At 35.1% G+C, this 26,288-nt stretch overlaps 1 protein-coding gene across 1 annotated transcript in view; it reads right to left on the bottom strand.

Moving 5' to 3' along the window:
• Positions 1 to 507: 507 nt before the first annotated feature.
• The window catches only part of TRPM7 (transient receptor potential cation channel subfamily M member 7), a gene marked incomplete at its 5' end in the record, with an annotated part of 91,028 nt that continues 65,247 nt past the window's right edge, over positions 508 to 26,288 (bottom strand). The window contains 12 exon segments of the mRNA NM_001093785.2: positions 508 to 1,972; positions 13,499 to 13,605; positions 13,707 to 13,758; positions 16,209 to 16,414; positions 16,567 to 16,649; positions 16,772 to 17,055; positions 17,672 to 17,737; positions 17,831 to 17,881; positions 20,540 to 20,565; positions 22,405 to 22,439; positions 23,601 to 23,671; positions 25,605 to 25,701. Of these exon segments, the coding sequence (NP_001087254.2) occupies positions 1,842 to 1,972; positions 13,499 to 13,605; positions 13,707 to 13,758; positions 16,209 to 16,414; positions 16,567 to 16,649; positions 16,772 to 17,055; positions 17,672 to 17,737; positions 17,831 to 17,881; positions 20,540 to 20,565; positions 22,405 to 22,439; positions 23,601 to 23,671; positions 25,605 to 25,701 (1,209 nt within the window).

Below are 26,288 nucleotides of genomic sequence, written 5' to 3'. Positions count from 1 at the left end.
TGGGTTCAAATCCTAGTGCTGCTCCTAAGTATAAGAATCTGAGATAACAAGTGCTTGTTATCCTATTACCAGCATAACAGGATGACAATAACACCTATTTCATAAGATTGTTTTAAGGATTAAATGCCTTGTTATCCTGTTACCAGCATAACAGGATGACAATAACACCTATTTCATAAGATTGTTTTAAGGATTAAATGGGTTAATACATGTAAAGTATTTAGTGTAATATCAGATACATATTAAGTACTAAATAAATGTTCTCTTACTGTTATTATCATGAGGATATAATCAACAAAAAAATAAATATAAATCTGTTTTCTGACATAACAAGAAACAGATCCAAAAATAAAGACACAGAAAGAAATCAAGATCATTTTAAACACTGTACAGGAGATCAAAAAGTACAGGTGTACAAGATGGTTCATTAAAAAAAAAACTGATATTGTGAAAAAATTAACACTGAAAATACTATTTTTCAGAATGATTAAACTCAGTAAAACATCTGTAAACAAGAATAAATTTATTTAATTTCTTTTAAAGATTTAATGATATACAAAATGTATATAGCATATTTTTAATACATTTTCTTTCCCCCCCCATCAATATTAAACACTATTTGAACAGCTTATCTCTTTTTGCCTTGTCTGTATCTATGAGATACACTACTGAATACAAATAAGATTTACACTGCTCCCTCCCAAATAAAAATTAAAATTAGTACCTAGGGGTAAAAAAAAAGAAAGAAAAAAAAATCAAAGCACAGAACTTTAGACAGACAAAAAGCTTTTCTTATTGTTGAGCATTCAACAATATCTGGGGCTGTTAAATTACATTTTATTGGCATAAAGTTGCATTGCAATCTCCCAACATCACATAATGATAATCCAATTCAATTTCTTAAGTACCACAAACATTATTCATGTTCAAATGTTCCTACACAATTTTAAATATATGCAAGAATTCATGTTTACATTCTGATTTGATATATTGGTCAATAAAATCTTTTGAAAAGTATGTAACTTCCAAGTTGTCACTATATATATGATAGGAAAAAAGCACTTTAACTTTTCTCACAAGGGAACTTCTCTTGAACAGTGAGTTAAGTTTTTCCTTTGAGATATTTAGGTTATAGCAATCTAACATGGCTTTCTTCTATTTAACAATGTCTTGAGAAAACAATGTTTTTTTAAAAAATTATACTTTTGCACAGTTTGGGCTCTATTTAACAAAAAACTGGCTCTATCTTTTAAATAGAAGCCTAACCCTGATTCATAAAGTCCCTCTTAGAAAATGGTTTTCAGCCTGGGCTTCCTATATCCCTGTAGAGCTAGAATTATATAACAAGCCTCCTTTCCCATGGCCAATAAGCATCTAGGTGGGCACTAGTGACATCACTGAACACACTAAAACACACTGAGGAAGACATCTGACTGCCATTGAACCAAAAGACTGGGTGACTTCATTTCACTAGCTGAATGGCAGTAAACCAGCTGCCAATAAAATCTGCAGACACCTAACTTTGGTTAATGGTATTGCACCACACAAAGAGGGTTATTACCCTCATCAGAACAAAGTCAAATGAAATTCTCTGTTAAAAAGAGCCCTTTAAAAAGTTATAAATACTAATTTTTCTTTACCTTTAAAATTTAACAGCTGCCAGCTGTATCATATAGGGAGTTCTTGACTGACTAGTTTAACTGGGCCAAAAGAATATTGACCTTTTAACTGTGCTAGATTCAGCACACACTCTTCTGTATTATCAAACAATTTCCTCCTAACAGAAAAGTGACACAGTAACATTTTTGTGAGGTGTAATCAAAACCAATGATTCAGTAATATTATAACATCAGACGAATAGAATTAGTTGATTCTGATTCTTTGGTGGAATTTCCAGGCTGAAGAGTCAAATCAGAAGGCTCATCCTGAGGAAATATTATTTTATCAGGTGTATAGTCATTCCTCTTCAGATCTATATTCACAACCCCAACAAAAAAAGAAAAAAAGAGTCAGTATTGCTTAGAAAAAGAAAATTAAGAACATTTCCTAAATCAATTTCCCTTTAAACATGCCAGATCTATTTTTTACAATATTGTTATAAATTCAAGTCACAAAATTTATATGCATAAAAATGAAATCATTCAATAAATAATTATGTTCTGACTATGAGTTAATAACTCATGTAAGTATAGAAATGTTAGCACTGAACAAGGCAGATAACGTCCCTGTTCTAATGGAACTTATGTTCTTAAGGAAAACAAACAGAAAAATAACAGAATTATAAGCAGTAACAAGTGCCTTGAAGAAAACAGTGTGAAGAGGGTCAAGTGGGAGATGGTATATGGTGATTCTTTTAGACAGGGCTGGGCAGAAGAGCTGCAGGAGATAACATGTGAGTAAAGACTTGAATATTGAGAAATACTGAGAATACTCGTTGGAAGGACTGAAGCTGAAGCTCCAATACTTTGGCCAACTGATATAAATAGCCAACTCACTGGAAAAAGACCCTGATTCTGGCAAAGACTGAAAGCAGAAGGAGAAGTGGGCAACAGAGGATGAGATGGTTGGATGGCATCACCAACACAATGGACATGAACTTGGGCAAATCCTGGGAGACAGTGAGGGACAGGGAAGCCTAGAGTGCTGCAGTACATGCGGCTGCGGAGTCAGACGACTTGGCAACTGAACAATAACATCAATTGAGAAACGACCTATCAAAGTCCCAGGAAGAAGAGTACTCTATGCAGAGAGAAAGTTGATTACAGACTATAGAAAGGAAATAGACTTGGTGTGTTCCAAGAATGACAAGAAGCAGCATGGCTTGCAAGTAGGGAAAGACTAGGAAAAAATGAGGTCACGCAACAGTTAATTACCAAAAGTTGTCAAACTACAGCCTGTGGGCCAAATCTGGTCTACCCTGTTTTTGTAAATAGTTTTATTGGAATGCAGCCATACAAATTTGTTTATAGACTGTCTATCAATAACCTCAGATATGCAGATGACACCACCCTTATGGCAGAAAGTGAAGAGGAACTAAAGAGCCTCTTGATGAGAGTGAAAGAGGAGAGTGAAAAAGTTGGTTTAAAGCTCAACATTCAGAAAACGAAGATCGTGGCATCCAGTCCCATCATTTCATGGGAAATAGATGGGGAAACAGTGGAAACCGTGTCAGACTATTTTTGGGGGCTCCAAAATCACTGCAAATGGTGACTGCAGCCATGAAATTAAAAGATGCTTACTCCTTGGAAGGAAAGTTATGACCAACCTAGATAGCATATTCAAAAGCAGAGACATTACTTTGCCAACTAAGGTCCATCTAGTCAAGGCTATGGTTTTTCCTATGGTCATGTATGGATGTGAGAGTTGGACTGTGAAGAAGGCTGAGCACCAAAGAATTGATGCTTTTGAACTGTGGTGTTGGAGAAGACTCTTGCGAGTCCCTTGGACTGCAAGGAGACCCAACCAGTCCATTCTAAAGGAGATCAGCCCTGGGATTTCTTTGGAAGGAATGATGCTAAGGCTGAAACTCCAATACTCTGGCCACCTCATGCAAAGAGTTGACTCATTGGAAAAGACTCTGATGCTGGGAGGGACTGGGGGCAAGAGGAGAAGGGGACGACAGAGGATGAGATGGCTGGATGGCATCACTGACATGATGAACATGAATCTGAGTGAACTCCGGGAGTTGGTGATGGTCAGGGAGGCCTGGTGTGCTGTGATTCATGGGGTAGCAAAGAGTCGGACACGACTGAGCGACTGAACTGAACTGATGGCTGTTTCTGCACTACAGTGGGGGAGAGATGGGTAGCTGTGACACAAGTCACATGGCGCACGAAGCCTAAAATACATACTTTGCCCTTTTTTTTTCCCCTGGCTGCACCATTCAGCATACGGGATCCTAGTTCCTCAACCAGGGATTGCATCCATACCCCTTGCATTGGAAATGTGGAGTCTTCACCATTGGACCACCAGGGAAGTCCCTATTTCTTTTGCCTTTTACAGAAAAGTCTGCTGACCTCTGATTCAGGGGACACAAGCAAAGGTAAGTACACATTACAGTAAAATCCACTGGAAGGTATTAAGCAGTCTTAAGGGAGGAATGTAACATAATGAAATTTATTTAAAATGACCATTCCAATTGTCATGAAGTCTTCTTAGGGGACAATGGGTAAGAATCTAGGAAACAAAACAGTGGCAATGACGATGAAAAGAAATTGATAAATTCTAGGGAGATTTCAGAATTTGAGCAGACAGAATTTGACAGATTGGTTATGAAAAGTGAGAGAAAAAAGGAACTGGCTAGCTTTTAGGTTTTGAGCCTGAGCAACTTGGTAACCATTAATGAGACAGGGAAGTAGAGTTTTGTAGGAAGGGAAATGAAAGTCAAGAATTCTGAAGTGAACATGTTACTTGAATCTGGAGCCTGTTATACAGAGTGAAGTATATCAGAAAGAGAAAAACAAATAGTGGATTCATATGGAATCTAGAAAAATGGCACTGATGAACTTATCTGCAAGGCAGGAACAGAGACACAGACAACAGACTTGTGGACACAGCAGAGGAAGGAGAGGGTGGGATGAATTGAGAAAGTAGCACTAACATATACACACTACCGTGCATAAAACAGAGAGCTAGTGGGAAGCCGCCGTATAACAAGGAGCTCAGCTCAGTGCTCTGCGGCAACCAAGAAGGGTGAGATCGGGGAGAGGTGGGAGGGAGGCTCAAAGGGGAAGGGATATATGTGTACTTTTGGCTAATTCACATTGTTGTATGGTAGAAAACAACACAACATTGTTAAGCAATTATCCTCCAATTTAAAAAAAAAAGGTAATTCAAGTAGCAATGAAAGAAAGGGAATACAGAAACAGGAGCTCAGCAAAAGTCAGTCTTTAGTTAAATCTGGTACTAGTAACATGGGAACTGCATATATAGCTATGGGATAGGATGAACTTGACATTATAGACACATATGACAATGGTTGCAGAACTGAAAAACTTAAGAGAGTAGTATCAAATTTATATTTTAAACCAGAGTTGTCCATAAACCCTTCTACTTTTATTTCCATATAAAACCAAACTTACGTTCAGTTAGGCAAATATACTCCAATTAAAAAACAAGAGGTAACTAACACTCAGAATATAAACGGTTAATTTTAATTTCAGCAAGTCTATGTTCAATGATCCAAATACATACTTACTACAGTATGAACAATTTTTATAAACTTTAAGACTCTGCATTAGGCCTTAAGGAATGCAAATTAATTTGCAGCTGAACTGTACACAAAGAACAATGGACAGAAACATAATTCAATTCACAAGTGAAGTGTTAACTAATGGTGTAACCATGCGCAAATCATGTAAACTCTTATTTTATATTCTGCAAAACAATTCATTTGGACTAGATTGCTTTTAATGTCTCTATTAAGCTGTGAAATCCTGCTTATAATAATAATTTAAAAAACAGATATGCTATTAAAAATTGCATTGTATCAAAAACCAAGTAAAAACTGTATTTGGGCTGCCTGTTAAATTCACCACTGTATGTTCCACTTCTCGCTAAAATAGACAAGAATATTCCATCTTCTCTCTCTTTCACTGATTACAACCTTTTACATGATATATAAAGCAACTACCTGAGATTTCTGAAAAGTGACAGCAGATATATAGGAAGGAAAATCTGAACTTGAAGAATGATCTACATGGTGGTGAATTTCCTGTTTTTGGTTCTTTTTTCATCTCTTATTTTAGGCTTAGACTTGAGGATAGCTCAGTCACAGAAATGTACAGTGAATGTGGACAAAAAGCTCCAAGAGTTCCCAGGTTGAGGATAAGGAAGGAGGACCTGTGGGATGGAAAATGTTGAGGGGAATGCTCTTTTTAATTTTTCTTTTTGCTCTTGCCCTTTACCTAAGACAAACCCTAGTCAAGAAGAGGCATTCCTACAATGGTGGGAGCAGGGAAAATACCCACAACTCAAGAGAGAAAAACCTCTCTGACCAGAAGAACTGACAATAGGTACCTTTTGATCCAAAAAGTATTTACTGTCAGCACCAGAAATGGACTAAATTACAGAAAGTATATGATAGCACAGGGAGGCCAAAATCCTGGCTTTCTAGTCAGCGTACCAAAAAAAGAAAAAAAGAGGCCCTTGGGAATCACAAAGTATGGAAGAAATCATGGAGAAGAGGAAAATGGAGAGACACCCTCAATTTGTGCATGATACTCCCTGAGTGGCACACAGGTAGAAAGACAGCATGGCATAGGCTTTGAGAATTAAACTATGGTGCAGACCTTTGTTCATGTTTCAGACTTGACCCTGTTTGACACATATTAGAGAAACTTGAATGATAATGCAAAGGTTTTAAAAACCAAACTGACATTGGACTCAAAGTCACACAAAAGACAGACTGTGATTTGAATTTAACTGAAATGGTTGCATAATAACATCAAAAATCTCAAGAGGATTCAACAATTCAAAATTCTCTAGAGGATTTTTAATAAGATCTCAAATCTCGTAATATTCTAGATGTAAGGCCGGACCCCAGGGCCATGATGGGCGGCCCTTCCTCTTTCCCACCGGCGGGAAAGTCCCTAACGGAAGGATCCTCCCAGATCCCAGGGACCAATGACAGCACACTTGCCAGCTAAAGCCGCCCCACCCCAGCCACACAGAAGGACCTATCAGCCCACAACACCTCGACCTAACAACCTATCCGAGTTAGTTCAGTCGCTCAGTCATGTCCGACTCTTTGCAACATGAATCCCAGCAAGCCAGGCCTCCCTGTCCATCACCATCCCCCGGGGTTCACTCAGACTCACGTCCATTGAGTCAGTGATGCCATCCAGCCATCTCATCCTCGGTCGTCCCCTTCTCCTCTTGTCCCCATTCCCTCCCAGCATCAGAGTCTTTTCCAGTGAGTCAACTCTTCACATGAGGTGGCCAAAGTACTGGAGCTTCAGCTTCAGCATCATTCCTTCCAAAGAAATCCCAGGGCTGATCTCCTTTAGAATGGACTGGTTGGATCTCCTTGCAGTCCAAGGGACTCTCAAGAGTCTTCTCCAACACCATAGTTCAAAAGCATCAATTCTTCGGCGCTCAGCCTTCTTCACAGTCCAACTCTCACATCCACACATGACCACTGGAAAATCCATAGCCTTGACTAGACGGACCTTAGTCGGCCAAGTAATGTCTCTGCTTTTGAACATACTATCTAGGTCAGTCATAACTTTTCTTCCAAGGAGTAAGCGCTGCAGTCACCATCTGCAGTGATTTTGGAGCCCCCAAAAATAAAGTCTGACACTGTTTCTACTGTTTCCCCATCTATTTCCCATGAAGTGATGGGACCGGATGCCATGATCTTCGTTTTCTGAATGTTGAGCTTTAAGCCAACTTTTTTGCTCTCCTCTTTCACTTTCATCAAGAGGCTCTTTAATTCCTCTTCACTTTCTGCCATAAGGGTGATGTCATCTGCATATCTGAGGTTATTGATATTTCTGCCAGCAATCTTGATTCCAGCTTGTGTTTCTTCCAGTCCAGCGTTTCTCATGATGTACTCTGCATAGAAGTTAAATAAGCAGGGTGACAATATACAGCCTTGACGTACTCCTTTTCCTATTTGGAACAAGTCTGTTGTTCCATGTCCAGTTCTAACTGTTGCTTCCTGACCTGCATACAGATTTCTCAAGAGGCAGGTTAGGTGGTCTGGTATTCCCATCTCTTTCAGAATTTTCCACAGCTGATTGTGATCCACACAGTCTAAGGCTTTGGCATAGACAATAAAGCAGAAATAGATGTTTTTCTGGAACTCTCTTGCTTTTTTGATGATCCAGTGGATGTTGGCAATTTGATCTCTGGTTCCTCTGCCTTTTCTAAAACCAGCTTGAACATGAGGCAGTTCATGGTTCACATACTGCTGAAGCCTGGCTTGGAGAATTTTGAGCATTACTTTACTAGCATGTGAGATGAGTGCAATTGTGCAGTAGTTTAAGCATCCTTTGGCATTGCCTTTCTTTGGAATTGGAATGAAAACTGACCTTTTCCAGTCCTGTGACCACTGCTGAGTTTTCCAAATTTGCTGGCATATTGAGTGCAGCATTTTCATAGCATCATCTTTCAGGATTTGAAATAGCTCAACTGGAACTCCATCACCTCCACTAGCTTTGTTCGTAGTGATGCTTTCTAAGGCCCACTTGACTTCACATTCCAAGATGTCTGGCTCTAGATGAGTGATCACATCATCATGATTGTCTGGGTCGTGGAGATTTTTTTGTACAGTTCTTCCGTGTATTCTTGCCACCTCTTCCTAATATCTTCTGCTTCTGTTAGGTCCACACCTTTTCTGTCCTTTATCAAGCCCATCTTTGCATGAAATGTTCCCTTGGTATCTCTAATTTTCTTGAAGAGATCTCTAGTCTTTCCCATTCTGTTGTTTTCCTCTATTTCTTTGCATTGATCGCTGAAGAAGGCTTTCTTATCTCTTCTTGCTATTCTCTGGAACTCTGTATTCAGATGCTTATATCTTTCCTTTTCTCCTTTGCTTTTCGCCTCTCTCTTCACAGCTATTTGTAAGGCCTCCCCAGACAGCCATTTTGCTTTTTTGCATTTCTTTTCCATGGGGATGGTCTTGATCCCTGTCTCCTGTACAATGTCACGAACCTCATTCCATAGTTCATCAGGTACTCTATCTATTAGATCTAGGCCCTTAAATCTATTTCTCACTTCCACTCTATAATCATAAGGGATTTGATTTAGGTCCTACCTGAATGGTCTTGTGGTTTTCCCTGCTTTCTTCAATTTGAGCCTGAATTTGGTAATAAGGAGTTCATGATCTGAGCCACAGTCAGCTCCTGGTCTTGTTTTTGTTGACTGTATAGAGCTTCTCCCTCTTTGGCTGCAAAGAATATAATCAATCTGATTTCGGTGTTGACCATCTGGTGATGCCCATGTGTAGAGTCTTCTCTTGTGTTGTTGGAAGAGGGTGTTTACTATGACCTATCCAAACCCCCGTCCAATAACTGTACCTTTTTTGGTGATCTAGCCTGACCATCGCTCGCAACAAATGTATATAAACCACCCCCCAGCACGGTCCAGGCGCAGACTTCCTTGACCTGCCTCGTTTGGGTCTGGGAACCCCGCCCGGTAGCGCTCTCCATTAAAGCCTGTTAGACACTCTTTTTGTGTCCTGGTCGTCTTTTTACCCAACACTAGATATCCTGGACATATTCTAAAATTACTAGAGATACAAAAAACAGAAACATTTAATAGATTCTCAAAGAAAAAGACAACCAAGAGATGCCAATCCTAAGATAACCCAGATGGAAAAATTAAAGACTTTAGCTACTGTTATAACCATCGTCCATGATATAGGACAAAAGACTTGAAATGAAAGGAAAACAAGTTTTCAGAAGAGAAAGAGTCAGCACAAAAAGAACCAAAAGGAAATTATAGTTCTGAAAATGTAAGTGAAATAAAAACTTAAGTGCAAAGCTTAACAGCAGAATAAAGAAAGAATGAGGAGTCAGTGAGTGTGTATATTGATCAGTAGAAATTATCTGATCTGAACAAAAGAAAAAAATTAATTTTTAAGTTAGTCCCCAGAGTCACAAGTTCCTGGGTGACAATTATCAAAAGGTCTTTTTATGAGAGTCCAGGAACAGATGAAAAGGTTGATGAAGAACACATATTTGATGAACTAGTAACTAAAAACTCCCCAAATTTGACACAAGTGATCAATTTGCAAACTTAAGAAGCTTAGTAAAGCTGAAACAAGATAAACTCAGAGAAAGTTACTACACATAAAATCAAACTGTCAAACTGCTCAAAACCAAAAATAAATAGTAAATCTTGAAAGGAGATACATTATAATGATACATCATGTAAAAAGGAAGAATAACTCAAATGACTATGGAGTTTTCATCAGAAATTAGAGAGGCCAGAAGACAGCAGAACATTTTTTAAGTGCTGACAGATAAAGTGTCAACCTCAAATTCCAGATCCAATGAAAATACCCTTCAGGAATGAAAGCAAAATACATTCTTAGGTAAGGGAAACTATCAGCAACCACTTAAAAAAAAAAAAAAAACATAAAGATAAAAGAGAATACTAAAATGAAAAGATGGCAAAACAACAACAAAACAAACCAGAGATGTCAATCAGAAAATAATAAAACAGCAGATAAAAACCTAACCATATCAATAATTACATTAAACATAAAGGGTCTAAAACAGCAATTAAAAGATAGAAATTGTTAGATTTAAGAAACACAGATTAAACCTAGGAACTAATTACTTTACGCTGTCTATAAGAAAATCACTTTAAAAATAGTTAATATAGACAAGTAAAAATAATAGGAAAAGATATCTGATGGAACCACCAATCAAAAGCTATGCTAATATCAGATAAAGTAGACTTTAGAACAAGGGAAATTACCATACCATTACATAATGATAAAAATTAAACCATTAAATCAAGAAGCCTTAACTTCTTGGTATTAATCTTTGTATATATATAAAAATCTTTATATATACTGTAAATCAGTGTAGCAAAGCTTCAAAATATATGCAGGGAAAACTGAAAAAACTGAAAGCAAAGCAGACAAATTCACAATTAAAGATCTCCTTTCTAAGTAATAAACAGAGTAAGTAGACAGAAAATCAGCAAGGATATAAAAAAGCAGTACAACACTATCAAAAAACTTTCTTTCATTAACATTAATCAAATACTTTATCCAACAAGAGAATATTCTCTTGAAATATAACATTCATTCACTAGAGACAGTATCTTTATAAGGTTTACAATTTTTCTTTAAATTGAATTCATATAAAGCATGTTCTCTTATCATAATGGAATTAAGCAAGAAATCAGTTTACCAGGAAAAATTACGAAGATTTGAGAACTAAAAAAGACATTTGTAAATAATCTATATGTCAAAGAGGAAATCTCAAGGGAAATAAGCTATATTTAAAAAATTAAAAACAAAAATAATACATATCCCTCCATATTTTTTAACACAAAATTTATGAAATGCAGCTAACACAATGCTTACAGGAAAATCTATAGCACTAGTCTCAATAATCTAAATTTCTACCCTAACTAGAGAAAAAACAAACTAAACCCAGAGCAAGCAAGCAGAAAAATGGAAATAATAGAGAAAAAAAAAAAATCAAAGAAACTGACAACAGATAATAGGATAAAGCAATGAAAACAAAAACTGGTTCTTTTAAAGTACCAATAACATGGATACACTTTAGCCAGATTGAAAAAGAAAAAGCATATGATACCATAAAAGAGAGAATTCACCAGAATCACCAGACATTTTAAAATATAGCATCACAAAAAGAACTATGCCCATAAATTTGCCAATTTAAATAAAATAAAGTCAAATACTATACAATCTCATTTATACACAGAACCTAAGAAAACAAACTGACAGGAAGAGATGACTTCTGGTTACCGGAGGTGGAGGGTAAGGTGAGGAAAAACTGGAAGCAGGCGGTCATAAGGTACAAACTTTCAGTTACACAATAAATAGGCACTAGGGATATAATGTAGAATACCATGACTATAGCTAACACTGATATATGATACACAGGAAAGTTGTTAAAAGAGTAAATAAATACCAAGAGTCATCATGAGGAAAAATATTTTCTTTTATTTCTATTCTATGTATATGAAAAGATGAATGCTAGCTGAATCTATTGTGGTAAAATCACTTCACACTTTATGTAAATCAAACCATCATGCTGTCTGTATGCCTTAAACTTACACAGGTGTATTATTAACTATTTCTCAAAACAAATAAAATGGACCAACCCCCTGAAAGACACAAACTATTAAAACTCACTCAAAAAAACAGTATCTATCTAAAAAAAATAAACTCTTAGTTAAAAAGTATCTGATGAAGAAAACTTCAGACAGATGGTTTTGCTAGATAATTCCATCAAATATTTGAAGTGGAGATAGTATCAATTCTATACAATCTATTCCCCAAAACAGAAGAGGTGTAAATAATTCCAACTTATTTTTAAGATATTATCCAAAAACAAAACAAGAATGACAGTACAAGGGGGAAAAAAAATCTCACAGATCAACATTCTTCATGAACATAGATATAAAAATCATCAACAAAACATTAGGAAATTGAATCCATATACAATTTGAACGCACAAATGAACACAAAAAAAGATAATATATCAAGATGAAGTGGAGTTTTTCCTGGGAATACAAGACTGGCTCAACATTTTTAAAAAGACAATTAGTGTAATTCAATGTAACAGTAACCAATTAAAGAAGAAAAACCAAATGATCAAACCAAAAATATAGATGCAGAAAAAACATCTGACTAATTCGATGTCCATTTAGGATAAGCATCTTCAAGGAATAAGGTGTGAAAGAGGATGTCTACTCTCACTATTCATATTGAACATTGTACTAGAATTCCTGGCCAGTGAAAAAAGTTAAGAAAAATAAATGAAAGGCATACAAATTGCAAAGGAAGTAACAAAACTGTCTTTACTGTCTACACAGAATTTACAAACAAAAAACTAAACTAAACCAAATAAAAAAGCCTCGTAGAACTAAGTGAGTTTAGCAAGAATGTAGGATACAAGGTCAATATACAAAAATAAATAATTTCTGAATCTGTTAACATGAACAATTAAAAAAAATTACAGACAGTAGTAGTAACATGCTTACTATGTCCCTGGCACTGTTCCGGAAGTACTTCACAAATACCAACTCGTTTAAACCTCAAACAAACAAAAACTACAAACCTCTATGTTGTAGGTATTCTCTGAGGACCTGGAGTCTGGCTCCCAGGCCCAAGGTCTTCATTACTACATTACTGGTCATAATGAGAGGAACTTTCAGAAATACAGGTCCAGGGCAAGTGCCAAGCACCTGTAATTTTGGAAAAGTTCCACAGGGGATGACAATGCACACCAAAGAGCGAGAACCACTGGTCTGTGAAACAACTTACAATTCAATAATAACTTGTAATTCTCAAATATAAAGATGAAATTACGATCATGAGTAACTGTATCTGCAATTCCTTGTTTCTGTTTCATGAAACACTCTTTTCCAGGCCAACTTGAAAGTCTATGCATCCTTCAAGTTTTAGGCAAATCTGTTAGTTCCATAGGTAGCATTCCTTGACCTTTAAGTTTGTGTTAAGTGATGTGTTTACCTGGTCTATTTTTTCTGCTTGATATTTATGATAGTCCTGTAATTCTCTGTTAATCTTTTAGTATTTAAGATTTGACTAAACTCCACTGAGAGCAGGGACCATGTTTGCCCATTCACTATCATATCATCAAAATCTAACACAATTTCTAGCATCCACCAGACTCATAATAAATTTATATCAAGAGAATGAACTCTGTATTTCTGTAAGTAAGGAAAGAAAGCACAGATTCATTTATGTCTCTGGCCTTATGAAGTTCTGCAGTAGCTAACTCTGCTAACAATTTATATACTTTATACTGATTAAGAAAGCGCTTACCTGGAAGTTTAAGTTTTCTACAGCAAGAATTACAGTGATGTTTTGCTCTGAAGTTTTTTATTGCATCTTCTCCTAGATTTGCTGGGCCAAAAACCATATCACAGGATCTGTGGAATTGGTAGTTAAAAGAAAAAGTCAGTTGATGCAAACAGAAATGTAGAGTTTGAAATTATAAAAAGATTTTCATGAAATTATTAAAACTCATTACCTCTTTTCTTCTGCCTTTATCACAGATGGGTCAGTCAAACTTTCACCCACACCTTTATATGTATATACAAAGAAGATAATTCATATTATATAATTGATATAAAATACTGATATATACATAATAAAAAGGTCACAGGAAATTCTACAGTATCATCAACCATTACACAATGTTAAGCTATTCAAAAGAGTATAGTTTTTCTCTTTTGACCTCAACATTGCACTAGCAACAAGTACGGTTCCTGCAACATGAACAACAGTTAAATGTCAGAGTTGGCAGGCAGACAATGCAAGTTCCTGATTGCACCAGTTTCTGATGCAACAAGGCCAAGGTTGCAAGTAAATATTTCCTTATTTACAATTTGCCCTTGTTTCACCTTAGTTAGCAAAAAACAATTAAGTACATGAAGGCATGATCTATAAGCCATTTAAAAAATATCCTGGATTTTTAAAAATCACAGACTAACATATGAATACACCTGGCTCAAAAGATTCAGATTACATAAAAATAAGACTGTGAATGTTTTTCTTCACCCCCAGTCCTCTCCAGAGGTGTTAAAAGTGAGATTAAATCTCTTCAGTCTTACCTATTCATTCACATAAAGAAAGAACAACTACTGATACTTGAACAAGCATAAAATATTTTACCCATTAGAATGAAATCTAGTAAAATGGTTAGAATTTCACAACAGAAAAATCTAGAGTTAAAATATGATACTAATTTCTTCTCAGACTGGCATTCTATACTGAACAGATGAAGAAATGGGCACAGTGATGAGTGCTTGCATAGTGCTGAGTATGAATTCCTACAACCTTTTGGAAAAGGTTAAAATGGCAGGCACTCTTAAAACTGCACTCTCTAAACCTAAAAAATAGGGTGACTGTGTGACAAGAGAGGATTTAAATCATGCTATGCTTTCATACTACAGCAGTTAAAAGGAATGACTCAAATTTATCAGTAATAACCCAGAAGATGTTTATCATATACTGTTAGGTAGGAAAAAAAAGCAAGTGAAATACAAACACATACTCATACACACACACATATATAGCATGATTCCAGTTGGAGAAAAATCCCAACACAAAATGATTAAAGGAAAAAAAATTCGTGAATTTGTCTTCACAAAAGTACAGAAACAGTAAAGATGGGAGCATTCTGTTCTTTATACATTTCTATGTTGTTTGTAGTAATTATCTAAAATATTTTTATTAAAAAATGGCTCCATAACATTAATTTTTTAGAGAACATCAAAATTACCCTGCTTATTAAAAGTAACTGCCACCTCTTAATCAATATTCATAGTTTGGCCTCATTTCCTAGGGCACACTTGAAAATGGATTGGCCCATCTAATAAAATATATCAGAGTTTTCACTACATACACACCACTTAATCATTTATATAAAATGAATTACTGAAAAAACAATAGCTATTTTTATACAATTTTGTTGAGTTGGTATTGAAATAACAAATATTGGTTTGTCAATAAATCTTTTGTATCTATATAATGAAAGAAGTCATCAAGTGATAAACATTCTGAACAATTGTTCTTAGGTGACGTTGAATTCTGATCTATGTTAACAGTTGAAATTAAAGCTACTCTTTAGGAAAAAAGCAAATCACTGCTCTTTCCCAGCCATAGTTTCTTCTTTTTTTTTTTTAACAGATACGAAAGAATCTGTCTACAAAGAAGCTACGATCAGTTTTTCCCTCCTAGTATACATGCTGCTCCACTAACCAAGTGCTGGAATCTATTCCTTACCTCTTAAATCTGATCTGTCCTTACAGCTTACCTTGACCAGTAAAATGTGGCAGAAGGGATCTGGGCCCATTTGGGGCCTAATGTAAGAATTCCTGCTTTCTCTCTGGAGAAGCCAGCTGTCACTTAAAAAGTCTAATTACCCCAAACTACCATGCTGTAAGAAAAGTCCAAGCTAGCGAGCCATGTAGAAAGATCACTGGGTGGAGAACTGAGGAATTCAGCTGTCTTAAACAGAGACTTAAAACATTTGGCTCCAGTTAAGCTGTCCAAACTAGTATCCAGCCATTCAAATTCTCCAAGGGTAAAGCAAAGATAACCTAGCCCCAAATTCTTAAACCAAAAAAGTGAAAGCAAATTTTTTTTAATCCACTAAATATTTAGGTAGTTCAGTTGACAGTAATAGATAGCATGTACTCCAGAAACAATAAAGATTACTTATTATTGTTTTAAAGAAATAATCTTTATACTTTTAAAAAACTAAGGCTATAGATCTATGAGTAAAATAAGGGATTTCACACGTTTTTGCTTATTAAAACTTCTGCACTGCCTAGATAACAATTAAGATAGCCAGACCCTATTCTTCAGGACCCTGATAGCTATATACTATGGCCATTATTGACTTGCTTTTTTAACAGCTTTTACTGACCTAAGATTTTACATATCTATAGAGAAGCAGATTTCTGTATATTAAATAGATGAGAACCTGATGCATAATTTCCTTTCAGCAATATTTTAATAAATTTACCTTGTAAATCAAGTACCAGTAACTCCCCTCTTGTATATTCATAAGTCCAGTGGCTAAAGGCCAGCATAATTTCTTCCAGTGTATTAGTTGGAATAATCTCATCACCATTATTGTTGTTGTATTTTCTAAATTCTCCAGTCATACATTCTTCCACAGCAAACCACTGTCCTGCTGAATGGCAATACAGCAGGAAAACTTCAAGGAACCTTATGAGAAAGTTATAGATATTACTAGCAGTTTTGTTAATAAAATTCTAATCTATCTGTAAAATGGGTAAATAATGAAATTCAGCATCCATAATGAAGGTCAAAAGAGAATGCTATCCACTAAAAGATCTCAGAAATTTGTAAAGATTTACCTTGGAGAATATGGTATGGATTTGGGTTTCATTTGGTTGAAGGCAAATGTGAGTTTTTGCGCTGCTCTCTGTTGTTGAATTTCCTACACAACAGAAAAAAGAAACCTTTGTTCAACATTGACATTAAGACTTTATTAATTATACTTTAGCAGTGAAAACAAGAAGCTCAAACAATGCTTCACTGTATGCACTCACTAGCACTTACTCTAAGACAGAGATGCAGAACTGTATCTTCTTTATAAATACTTGACCATGTGTTAACCACTTCAGGAAGAAAAGATTTGATAATATAAAGATGTCCTGATTTGAGGATATCATGTTCTGACCAAGTACACTGTACTTTGACAGCTCTTCGTAAACCTCCTCCCATCTCTTCTTTACTTAAAAATTCTATTTTGGCACAGAGGCCCAGCTGTGACCAAGAAGACATGCTGTTATTCAGTATGTTGGGAGAACTCTCTTCTAAGCGATACACTGTGACAGGCTCACCTGCAAGATGAATGGACACATTTTAAGGTCAAAATATGACTCTAAAAAGCACGGAGCAAAAATTGGCAGGTATCTTTGGTTAAGATTAAGTAAGGAATAGAAAATGAGATGGACCAGGTTGTAGTTTTGTAAAAGAAGTTTAAGGACAAGAAATATTCAGAAACCAAGATCTAGTATTTCTAAGTTCACATGTATTTGGTAATGATAAGCATTTCTGAAATCATGAACATTTTGGAGAAAAATTTTTAAAAAGTAACTAGACTTCTAACCATTTGTAAGCTAAACTTTCAGACAGGAGGTTAGATCTGTTCCATAAATCCTGTGACATAAATTTATCAGTGCTTTCATTACTAAACTATGATCAAGAGCTGTTTTGAATTAAAATACACCACTGCTTCTGGATGTGAGAAATAAAGAAAAATCAATACTTCTGATGCCTTCATCTATTTAAATATACCTGACTCTTGTAATCAGGCTGATTAAAACTTACATGAAGTTAACACTGCTTAATGCAATTTCTCCTCTTTCTGTCACCACCTATGTTCTATATTATAGTTTAAACCCACATACTAATTAAGGGTTTATTTCTCCTTTTATTTTTACTTCTTGGTTTTACCTCTTGGAGGCACAGGTGTAAATGGAATGCTCTGGGATAATCTCATCAAGTTATTTCTTTCCACAGCTGCATAAAAAAATGAGAGAGAAATAATGAAATCCCCCAAAGCTCAAAGCATTACTAAATTTTGTTTTTAATATAATATTTATTGTTACTAACCTGAGTAATAGTAATTTGTATCCATAACTGGCTTAAATGGAGAAGCAAGACCTAAAACAGCAAATAAACAAATGAGACCCCTTTAAAAATAATCATACAGCATAAATTTTTGCTCAGGCATTCTCATTTAATCATTCCAAGCTGTCTGCAGGTAAGCTCTCTGCAATTAAAAGAGTGATAAATTATGTCTTTCATGTGCTTTATTACCATATTTTATTATGCCAGATAAGGCAGATTAGTGGTAACTATGCACTCAAAAAGCATATGACAGTTCACACTCTCCTGTCATAAACTACATTCTTCCCTTATTCCCTATTCAAAGTGTGAGAGAAGTGTCATATCTTCGGGGTGTGGAGAGATAGCCCTGTAACCATTTTAGCGGGTTGACCATGAGCAAATGTGAAATGTAACAAAAAAAACCCTTCCTCCATCTCTAGATATATTTGAGGACTTCACTTTTTTAAAAATTTTATTTCTTTCTTGAAGTATAGTTGATTTACAATGTTGTGTTAATTTCTGTGAGGACTTAACTGTAGTGAGAAAGATGGAGAATACATTGAACCTACTACGTGTTAAGGTTCTAGAACTTTCTAGAATATAAATGCAAGAATAGGTTCTTTTTTATTTACATTCTTACAGGAGAAGGAAGTCAGTTAACAGTTATAACACTGTGTGATAAATTGTATAAAATGTAGTGTGTGTATGCATATTCTCACACACAGAATATAGGACTGTAGAGGAGAGGTACCAAATGTCTCCTGGTTGAAGAAAGGTTGAAGAATGTCTCAGAGAAAAGAGGAAGGGAAAAGCAAGTAGTTTGGAAGGTATGCCAGAGTCAGGGCAACATTTGCTATACTTGAGAAACAGAAACTTGTTTAATATGAACAGAACAGTTGTTTTCAACACCATCTATCTATTTATTTTTCTACATACCTACCTACCAATCTACCTACTTATCCATATATCAGAATCACCTGTGTGGCTTTTCAAACACAGACTTACCCAGATCTCACTCCAAAATATTCTAACTCTTCAGGTATGTGTCGTCATACAAGTGATTTGGATTTATAACCAAGTATCTGGATATGCAACCAAGATCTTACATTAATGAGCAAAAGTACAGGCATACCAGTAGGAAGTAAAGCTACAGAAGCAGGGAATACCAAATTGTTAAAAGCCAAATATGCAATGTTAAGAAAAGACACAGGGGGCTTCCCTAGTGGCTCACTGGTAAAGAATCTGCTTGCCAATGCAGGAGACATGGGTACCAAGATCCCACGTGCCACGGAGCAATTAAGTCAGTATGCCGCAACTACTGAGCTGAGCTCTAGAGCCCAGAAACTGCAACTACTGAGCCTACATGCTGCAACCACTGAGGCCCACACATCCTATAACCTGTGCTCCACAACAAGAGAAGCCACCAGGATGAGAAGCTCATGTACCACAATTAGAGTAGCCCCTGCTCTCTACAACTAGAGAAAAGCCTGCACAGCAACAAAGACCCAGCACAGCCAAAAATAAAATAAATAAAACTTTTAAAATACTTTAAAAATGAAAAGATGCTGATTTTATCCAAAAACAGTAGAAAAATGGAAAGCAGAGTAGTGACAAGATCAGATCTTTTTAAAAGAATCATTTTGGTGGTAGAATAGAAAAGAGACTGGAAAGGAGCCCAAACTGGCACAATCACTTTGAAACCCTATTTGGCAGTAACTACTGAATATAAACACATGCACCCTACCACCAGCAATTCCACTCCTGTGTACATACCCCCAAAAAAATAAACACATCCCGTTTACCAAACAACATGAACAAGAATGCTCATGCAGCACTATCAATATTAGCCATATACTGGAAGCTACTGAAATACCCATCAAATGGGAGAATCAATACATAAACTGAATATATTCATATAAGAAAATACTATATAGTAGTGAGAATGCCCAACTCACACTACATACAACGTTTATGAATCTCATAAGCATGTGTTAGGACAAAAGTCAGACACAAAAGAAGAGTACACGCTGTAAGATTCCATTTATATATTTTACATATATACACACAAATATACATACATAAAATAGAGAAAAATAGATAAACACGAACATACACAGATAAAATCAATCTGTGTTGTTTTAGGGGCAGAGGTTATAAGATGATACAGTAGCTAAGATACTGACATGTATTTTGTGATCTGGGTGCCAATTACATGGGATTGCTCACTTACTATATATTTTCTGTATATGCATCAATAAAAGGATTTAAAAATGATGACAGTCTGAACTGAAAGCAGCAGCAGGATGTAGAGTGGAAGATGGATTCCAGAAATGTTTTAGGAAGTAAATATAATAGGACTTTGTGACTGCAAGGTCAAGGGGGTCAAGAGTACCTTCCTCTCAGGTTTTACCTAGCTGAATGAAAGAGTAATATTCAGTAGCACAAGGAATATAAGGAAGAAGCAGTCTGGGCAGCAAGGATGAAGGGAAGTGGGGAGACTGCAAAAAGATTATCATTCACATGGTGAGTTACCATATTTGTGAAACACATATAATAAAGAGAAATGAACTGAGGGAACAACTTTCTACTTCCTTGGCTTTTTTCAAACATGAAGCCTAATATTTCTTATCTAGGACAATGTTAGTATTTGCTAAAATAAAATACATTATATACAATTCTTAGCTTTTCACATTGTATTTACTACACACTCACCATTTAAGGTTCCTTCTTCAGGTGGCCTTAAGGAAACACCAAAAAATATAATAAGTTAAGTTGCAGCTTTAGTTTTGGCTACCATAAAACTTTATCTTATGAAGTTATTATAAATTCTTAATATAACATTATTAAAATAATTCTGTGATTCAGATTCATTTTTGTTTGAATATCTGCCATTTCCCTTAAGTTAGCATCAAATTCACACACAGATATGTACAAACCCACTATCAGTAACTCATACGTCCAATTCAAGCCTACATAAATATCAGTAGTAGTTTGGAGCCAAACTGAAGGTTGAGTACTAATAGAGCAATATATTCCATGACTCCTCTATGATGGAGGTTCACTCCAGTACTTTTATACAATGCCTTGAAATGACTTTGGAAGACTATAAAAATTCAACAGAATTGATAGGCGAAGAACTGAAAGAACAGTAATTAGGTAGCATTTTGCAAAATTCAACTGCTAAAGTTGAAAAAAATTTCTTTACAATGTTAAACATAATTTATTTATAACAACATATATTGGTACCAAGGAGAGGTTCTATTAATCCCACAGATTACAGTACAGAGTAGAGAGACAGGTATAGTGGAAAAGAGAGTGGAATGCAATAAAGAAAATGGATTAGAAGCTTCGTTCTCCCATTATACAGTTATGTGGCTTTGCTCAGGACTGAAGGACTAGATCCTGAAAGGACCTATAGAGTAGAAGACCTTGGTAATCTCTTTCTAGCTTTCACATTCTGATTCTGATGTTTGGTTTTCACCTTAGTAACACAAATATTTTCTTACAGGAAATACTCTGACAGAGCATTAGCCCTTTCTCTACTATTGATAAAGTACTCTTTTCTTGCACCCAAAGAGTACTGCCAACTCTACCTTTGTGGGTACTTCCCTGGCTCAGTATTCTGTAATTCAGTGTTCTCTTATTAGCTGAATTAACATCAACTTTAAGTACCAAATCTGTACTTACACCCTACAGTTCTAGCTACAAAAGACATTTATTCTCTGAAGAGGTTTCATTATAAACAGGTCTTTCAAGTACCAGTCAGGACCAGGATATCTCCAAAATTTGACCAGCTGCATACCTATGTAACATCTGGTTTATTTTGTTCTCTATATACTCGCATCTATGTCTGATACAGAGAAGGAAATAGGGTAAACACTGTATAATCTATAATAATTTCCCTCAAACTGGCTTCCCTTCTTAAGCATGCTTCCTATATCAAACAGGTATCAAAACAAGATTACTTTAATGTCCTTTCGAGTTCTAAAATACTAATTTCTAGGCTGGGAAATACATAGGTTATCTTTGATTCTTATGTTTAATCTGAACGGAAATTTTTTACTTTCTGGGGATGACTACTTGTCATGGTCTTCTGTTTCTACTTTTGGTTCTGGATTACCACATAAGCTTTCTAGGGCATTTCCCTGCATGCAGGCTTTCTAAGGTACACTGTGTATTACTGCTCTAATTACCTAAGTGCTTTCCAAAGGCAGAAGAAAGACTTGTTGATTGGAACAATGGGCAGAGAAATTAACTAAGGTGTCAAACTAGGTCTTTGCAAGCAACTTGGAAATAGGACTAAATAATAAAATCATAATTCTATCATTATATGGAAAATTTTAGTAGAGTTGTGACTACAATATACCCATAATTATATAAAATCATAAAATATATATATTGACTCATAATAAATGATTCCCCAATCTTTTCAGTATAAAGACAGGAGATCCCCAAATAAATAATCATCAACACTTACAAGAAGTATTAAAGAGGTTATTATGCAAAGGGCAGAAAAAAGACAACATTCTATTGAATGGAGTACTTTTCACACTAACGGTGAGACAAGGCTTACTTACATTTCTCTATTCAATGGTCTATCTTGTAACCAGTCCTTTAGACAGAAACAAACACAAATGAAAAGTTAAAAGGAAAAGTCTCTAGACAAAGCGTAACTGTTTATCTCTGCTTTGTATCCTATAATACGTTTCATGAATAAAGGGCTGAGAAGTTAATATGAATTTTGTTTGTACAACTAAGCCAACAGAATTTAAAAAATGGCTATAAAAGCTACCATAAGGCCATTACACAAGGTAGAATAAAGAATTTTACAAGTGTTATTTCTTATAATATAATTATAGTTGTTGGTTAACAATTTTCTCTTCTTAAAATACACATTTGTTTCTATGACTCTGAAAAAAAATGTGTTTGCTGCCAAAAGAAAAATGCATCAAAGTATTAAGAAAAAAATTAAAATCATGCAAACTGTGACAAAGAAATCACTAGTAACAGGTATATGTGGTGGGTTTTATTCTGCTGTTTTACATTTCTAAGTGTCAATTTATTTTTACTTCCCCAGTTTAGGACTCACGTTTCCTGAATTTGAATCATCATACATTTCATCATTTTGGAAAATTTAAGTTGTTTATAATTTATTCAAATTCTATCTAGTCTCTCAAGGTCAATTCAGAGGTATTTTCCATATTTTTAATGTTTAACACATTTTCCATCTAATTATAAGCTATGTTACACTGTGGCTGAGTATTATTTCATTGTATACAGAGTGAAGTAAGCCAGAGAGAGGAAAAAAAGTATCATATATTAACACATATATATGGAATCTAGAAAAATAGTATTGAAGAAATGCAGGTGCAGATGTAGAGAATAGGCTTGTGGACACAGTGGGGGAATAAGAGGGTGGGATGAACTGAGAAAGGAGCATTGACATATATATACTATAACGTGTAAAATAGGTAACTAGCAAGAAGGTGCTATACACAAGGAGCCCAGCCTCGCACTCTGTGTAACTTACAGGGGTGGGATGTGGGTCAGGGAGGGAGGCTTAAGAGGCAGGGGAGATATACAGAAGTAAATATGACTTAATCATGTTGATGCATGGCAGAGACCACCATAATACTGCAGAGCAATTATCCTTCAATTGAAAAAAACTTTTTTAAAGCTACACATCATCTCAAATAAAATATCACCATGTTTTAGCCCTTCTCTAATAAATATGATTTTATACTATGCATATGTTTAATTGAAATATACAAACCGGTAGCAAAGCTGCTTTGGAATCTACTTCATGAGTTTCTTCTGCAGATGACCTTCTACTGCTACTTTCCACTAAGAGAAAATTTAAAAAAACAAAAAAGTTTTACAACTAAAACAAACTTTTAATACCAACTAATGAAACACAAGCATTTCTAGGCAGAATATAAAATTTTCCAAGGATAAGTATCCTTTCCCTAACACTGCTAAAGATAAGAATTACACAAGGCTCATGGGTCTCTTGACAGGATATCCAAATTATTCAGTTTTTCTGTGAATAGGCAACACGAAACAAGAGTATGAAAAGAAAAACCCTGTTCTCTGTTTCCAACTTTCTTATGTATCCTTCCAGATATTTTGTGTTTGTATATATACCCCTGCCTTTCCTTTAAAAAAAAAAAAAAAACCATAAGTGCTAATCATGTATCTTCAGACTTTTTAAAAAAATTAATTTACAGACCTTTTTTTGTTGGTGGTTTTTAAAAATGTTTATTTGGTTGTGCCAGGTCTTAGTTGTAGCATGCAAACTCTTACTTGCGGCATGTGTGATCTAGCTCCCTGATCAGGGATCAAACCCAGGCCCCCTCAATCAGGAGCATGGAGTCTTAACCACTGGATCAGCAGGGAAGTCCCTGTTGTTGGTTTTTGAACTTTAAGCTTGGAGATCTTTCAATATCAGTACACAGAAGATTCTTCTATTCTACTTGGATGCTACATTGAACTTCATACAAAGGACATGCAATAATCTGTTTAACCAAACTACAATTAATGGACATTTGGCCTGATTTCAAATTCTTGCTATAATCCTAGCCCTTGTCTTCTTTAGTGGGAGGTCAATAGATAGTGCCAAAAACTGAAACATGGGGATGTAAAACTACAGGCATTCTAATGTTGGTAATAATATCCAAGTTATCTGAAAATGAGAGTTTTATTTCTTCCCTCTCAATCCTTCTACCATTTATTTTTCTTCCTTTTCTTCCTTTGGCTAAAATGTTAAATAGAAATGATAAAGCCAGAATCCTTATTTTCCTTCTGGGGCTTTTAATATTTCATTATGAAGTACGGTATCTGTGGTAAATTTTTGTTAAGATACCTTTTATTTAGATTAAGGAACTCCATTCTATTTTTAATTTGCTAGGAGTTTTTAATCATGAATGGATGTTGAATTCATCAAAGTCAGCCTTTCTGCAGCTATTAAGATGATCAGATAATTTTTTTCCTTTAACTTGTTATCATCATGCCTTAATTATATTTGAATGTTAAACCAATTTGCACTCCAAGAGTAAACCTAACTTGAAGAGAAAGGAGACATGATGGTGAGGGGGATATACTAGTACTGCTTTTCTTAAGGAATCTTAAAAAGATTCTATGTACCTAACTGAAAAGTTAGATAACAATAAACTTATATGCATATAATATTGATGACTATGACTAAAATAAAAGCATGATATGGAAACATCTCCAGGCCATTTGATTTTTAGATAAAAAATTAAAGGTGCAAGGCATGTACAGTATGCTACATTTTGTGCTGAAAATGAGAGGTAGAAAAGACTTATTGTCATGTATGATTATGTAAGCATGAAACTCTAGAGGAAAAGCAAAATAACAGTAGTTACATATGGGGCTAAAGTGAGAAACTGACAACGATTTTCAAAGTGCTTGTGTGTATTTTAATTTTGAATCAATAAATGTATTAGCTATTTTTAAAGATTAAATCAGAAACACAAGTTGACTAAATGACTATACCGATTAAAACAGAGCAGCTCCACTTGTAAAAGTTAAAATCAGCAGATTTGTAAAAAGTAAGTCTGCATTTCTTTTAGGACTAAACAACTGGTTAAAAAAGAAAAACTATCAGAATGTTAAGATTATGTTCTATTCAAGGTTGAGAGCAACAATGATAGACCAGAATCTTCATTTTCTGACTCCTGAAACATTCACTGCTCAGGTGTGTGACATACATAAAATATCTTTTATTTAATGTAACTCACGTAGTCAAAACACTCACCTTGTTCTGAATGAAGAGGAACAGAAGTTTTGTGACACTCAGTAAATCCAGCATGAGAACTCACATGTTTCAAAGTGTTTTCAGAAGGAATATCATTCTGCACAGGGTACACATACACAATTTTAAAACAATTTAACTAAATTTCAAATCACTGTTCTAAGTAGTATAAAGAGTCTCTGGATCTATTTAGTTCAATATGCTTTAATCTATCTGGGCTCCAAAGAGTATATTACAAGTTACAATTATTTTCTTCAATATCAATCTCAAAAACTGCCATCAAAATAACCTACTTGCTTATTGTTCATAAATCCACCTGAATGAATCCTTTTCCATAGTAATACAAGTTCATACAAAAGTTAGGGAAGAAATAGGAAACAATTTGGAAAATAGTAAAACATTATCAGTTAACCTAAAAAAGAAAAAAACTACTATTTTACACTAAAATTAAAAGTGATAACAACAATTTGGAGGGTAAAGGAGTGGAGGGGAAATTTATTTGGGGGATTTTCGGTAGCCTTCTTATTGATCTGTATAAGTGATTTGTATACCAAAGATTTATCTAATCATTATTTGTCAGATTTCTATTTTTTAAGATTTATCTGTGCTTCATATTTTTAAGTACTCATCTCTCTACATCTTTCCCTTAATATTTGTTTTAAAAGCCTTCCTGACTTACTGACTTAA

Source organism: Ovis aries, chromosome 7 (assembly GCF_016772045.2).
Source record: "Ovis aries strain OAR_USU_Benz2616 breed Rambouillet chromosome 7, ARS-UI_Ramb_v3.0, whole genome shotgun sequence".
NCBI lineage: Eukaryota > Metazoa > Chordata > Mammalia > Artiodactyla > Bovidae > Ovis > Ovis aries.
This window is presented reverse-complemented; position numbering and strand designations above follow the sequence as displayed.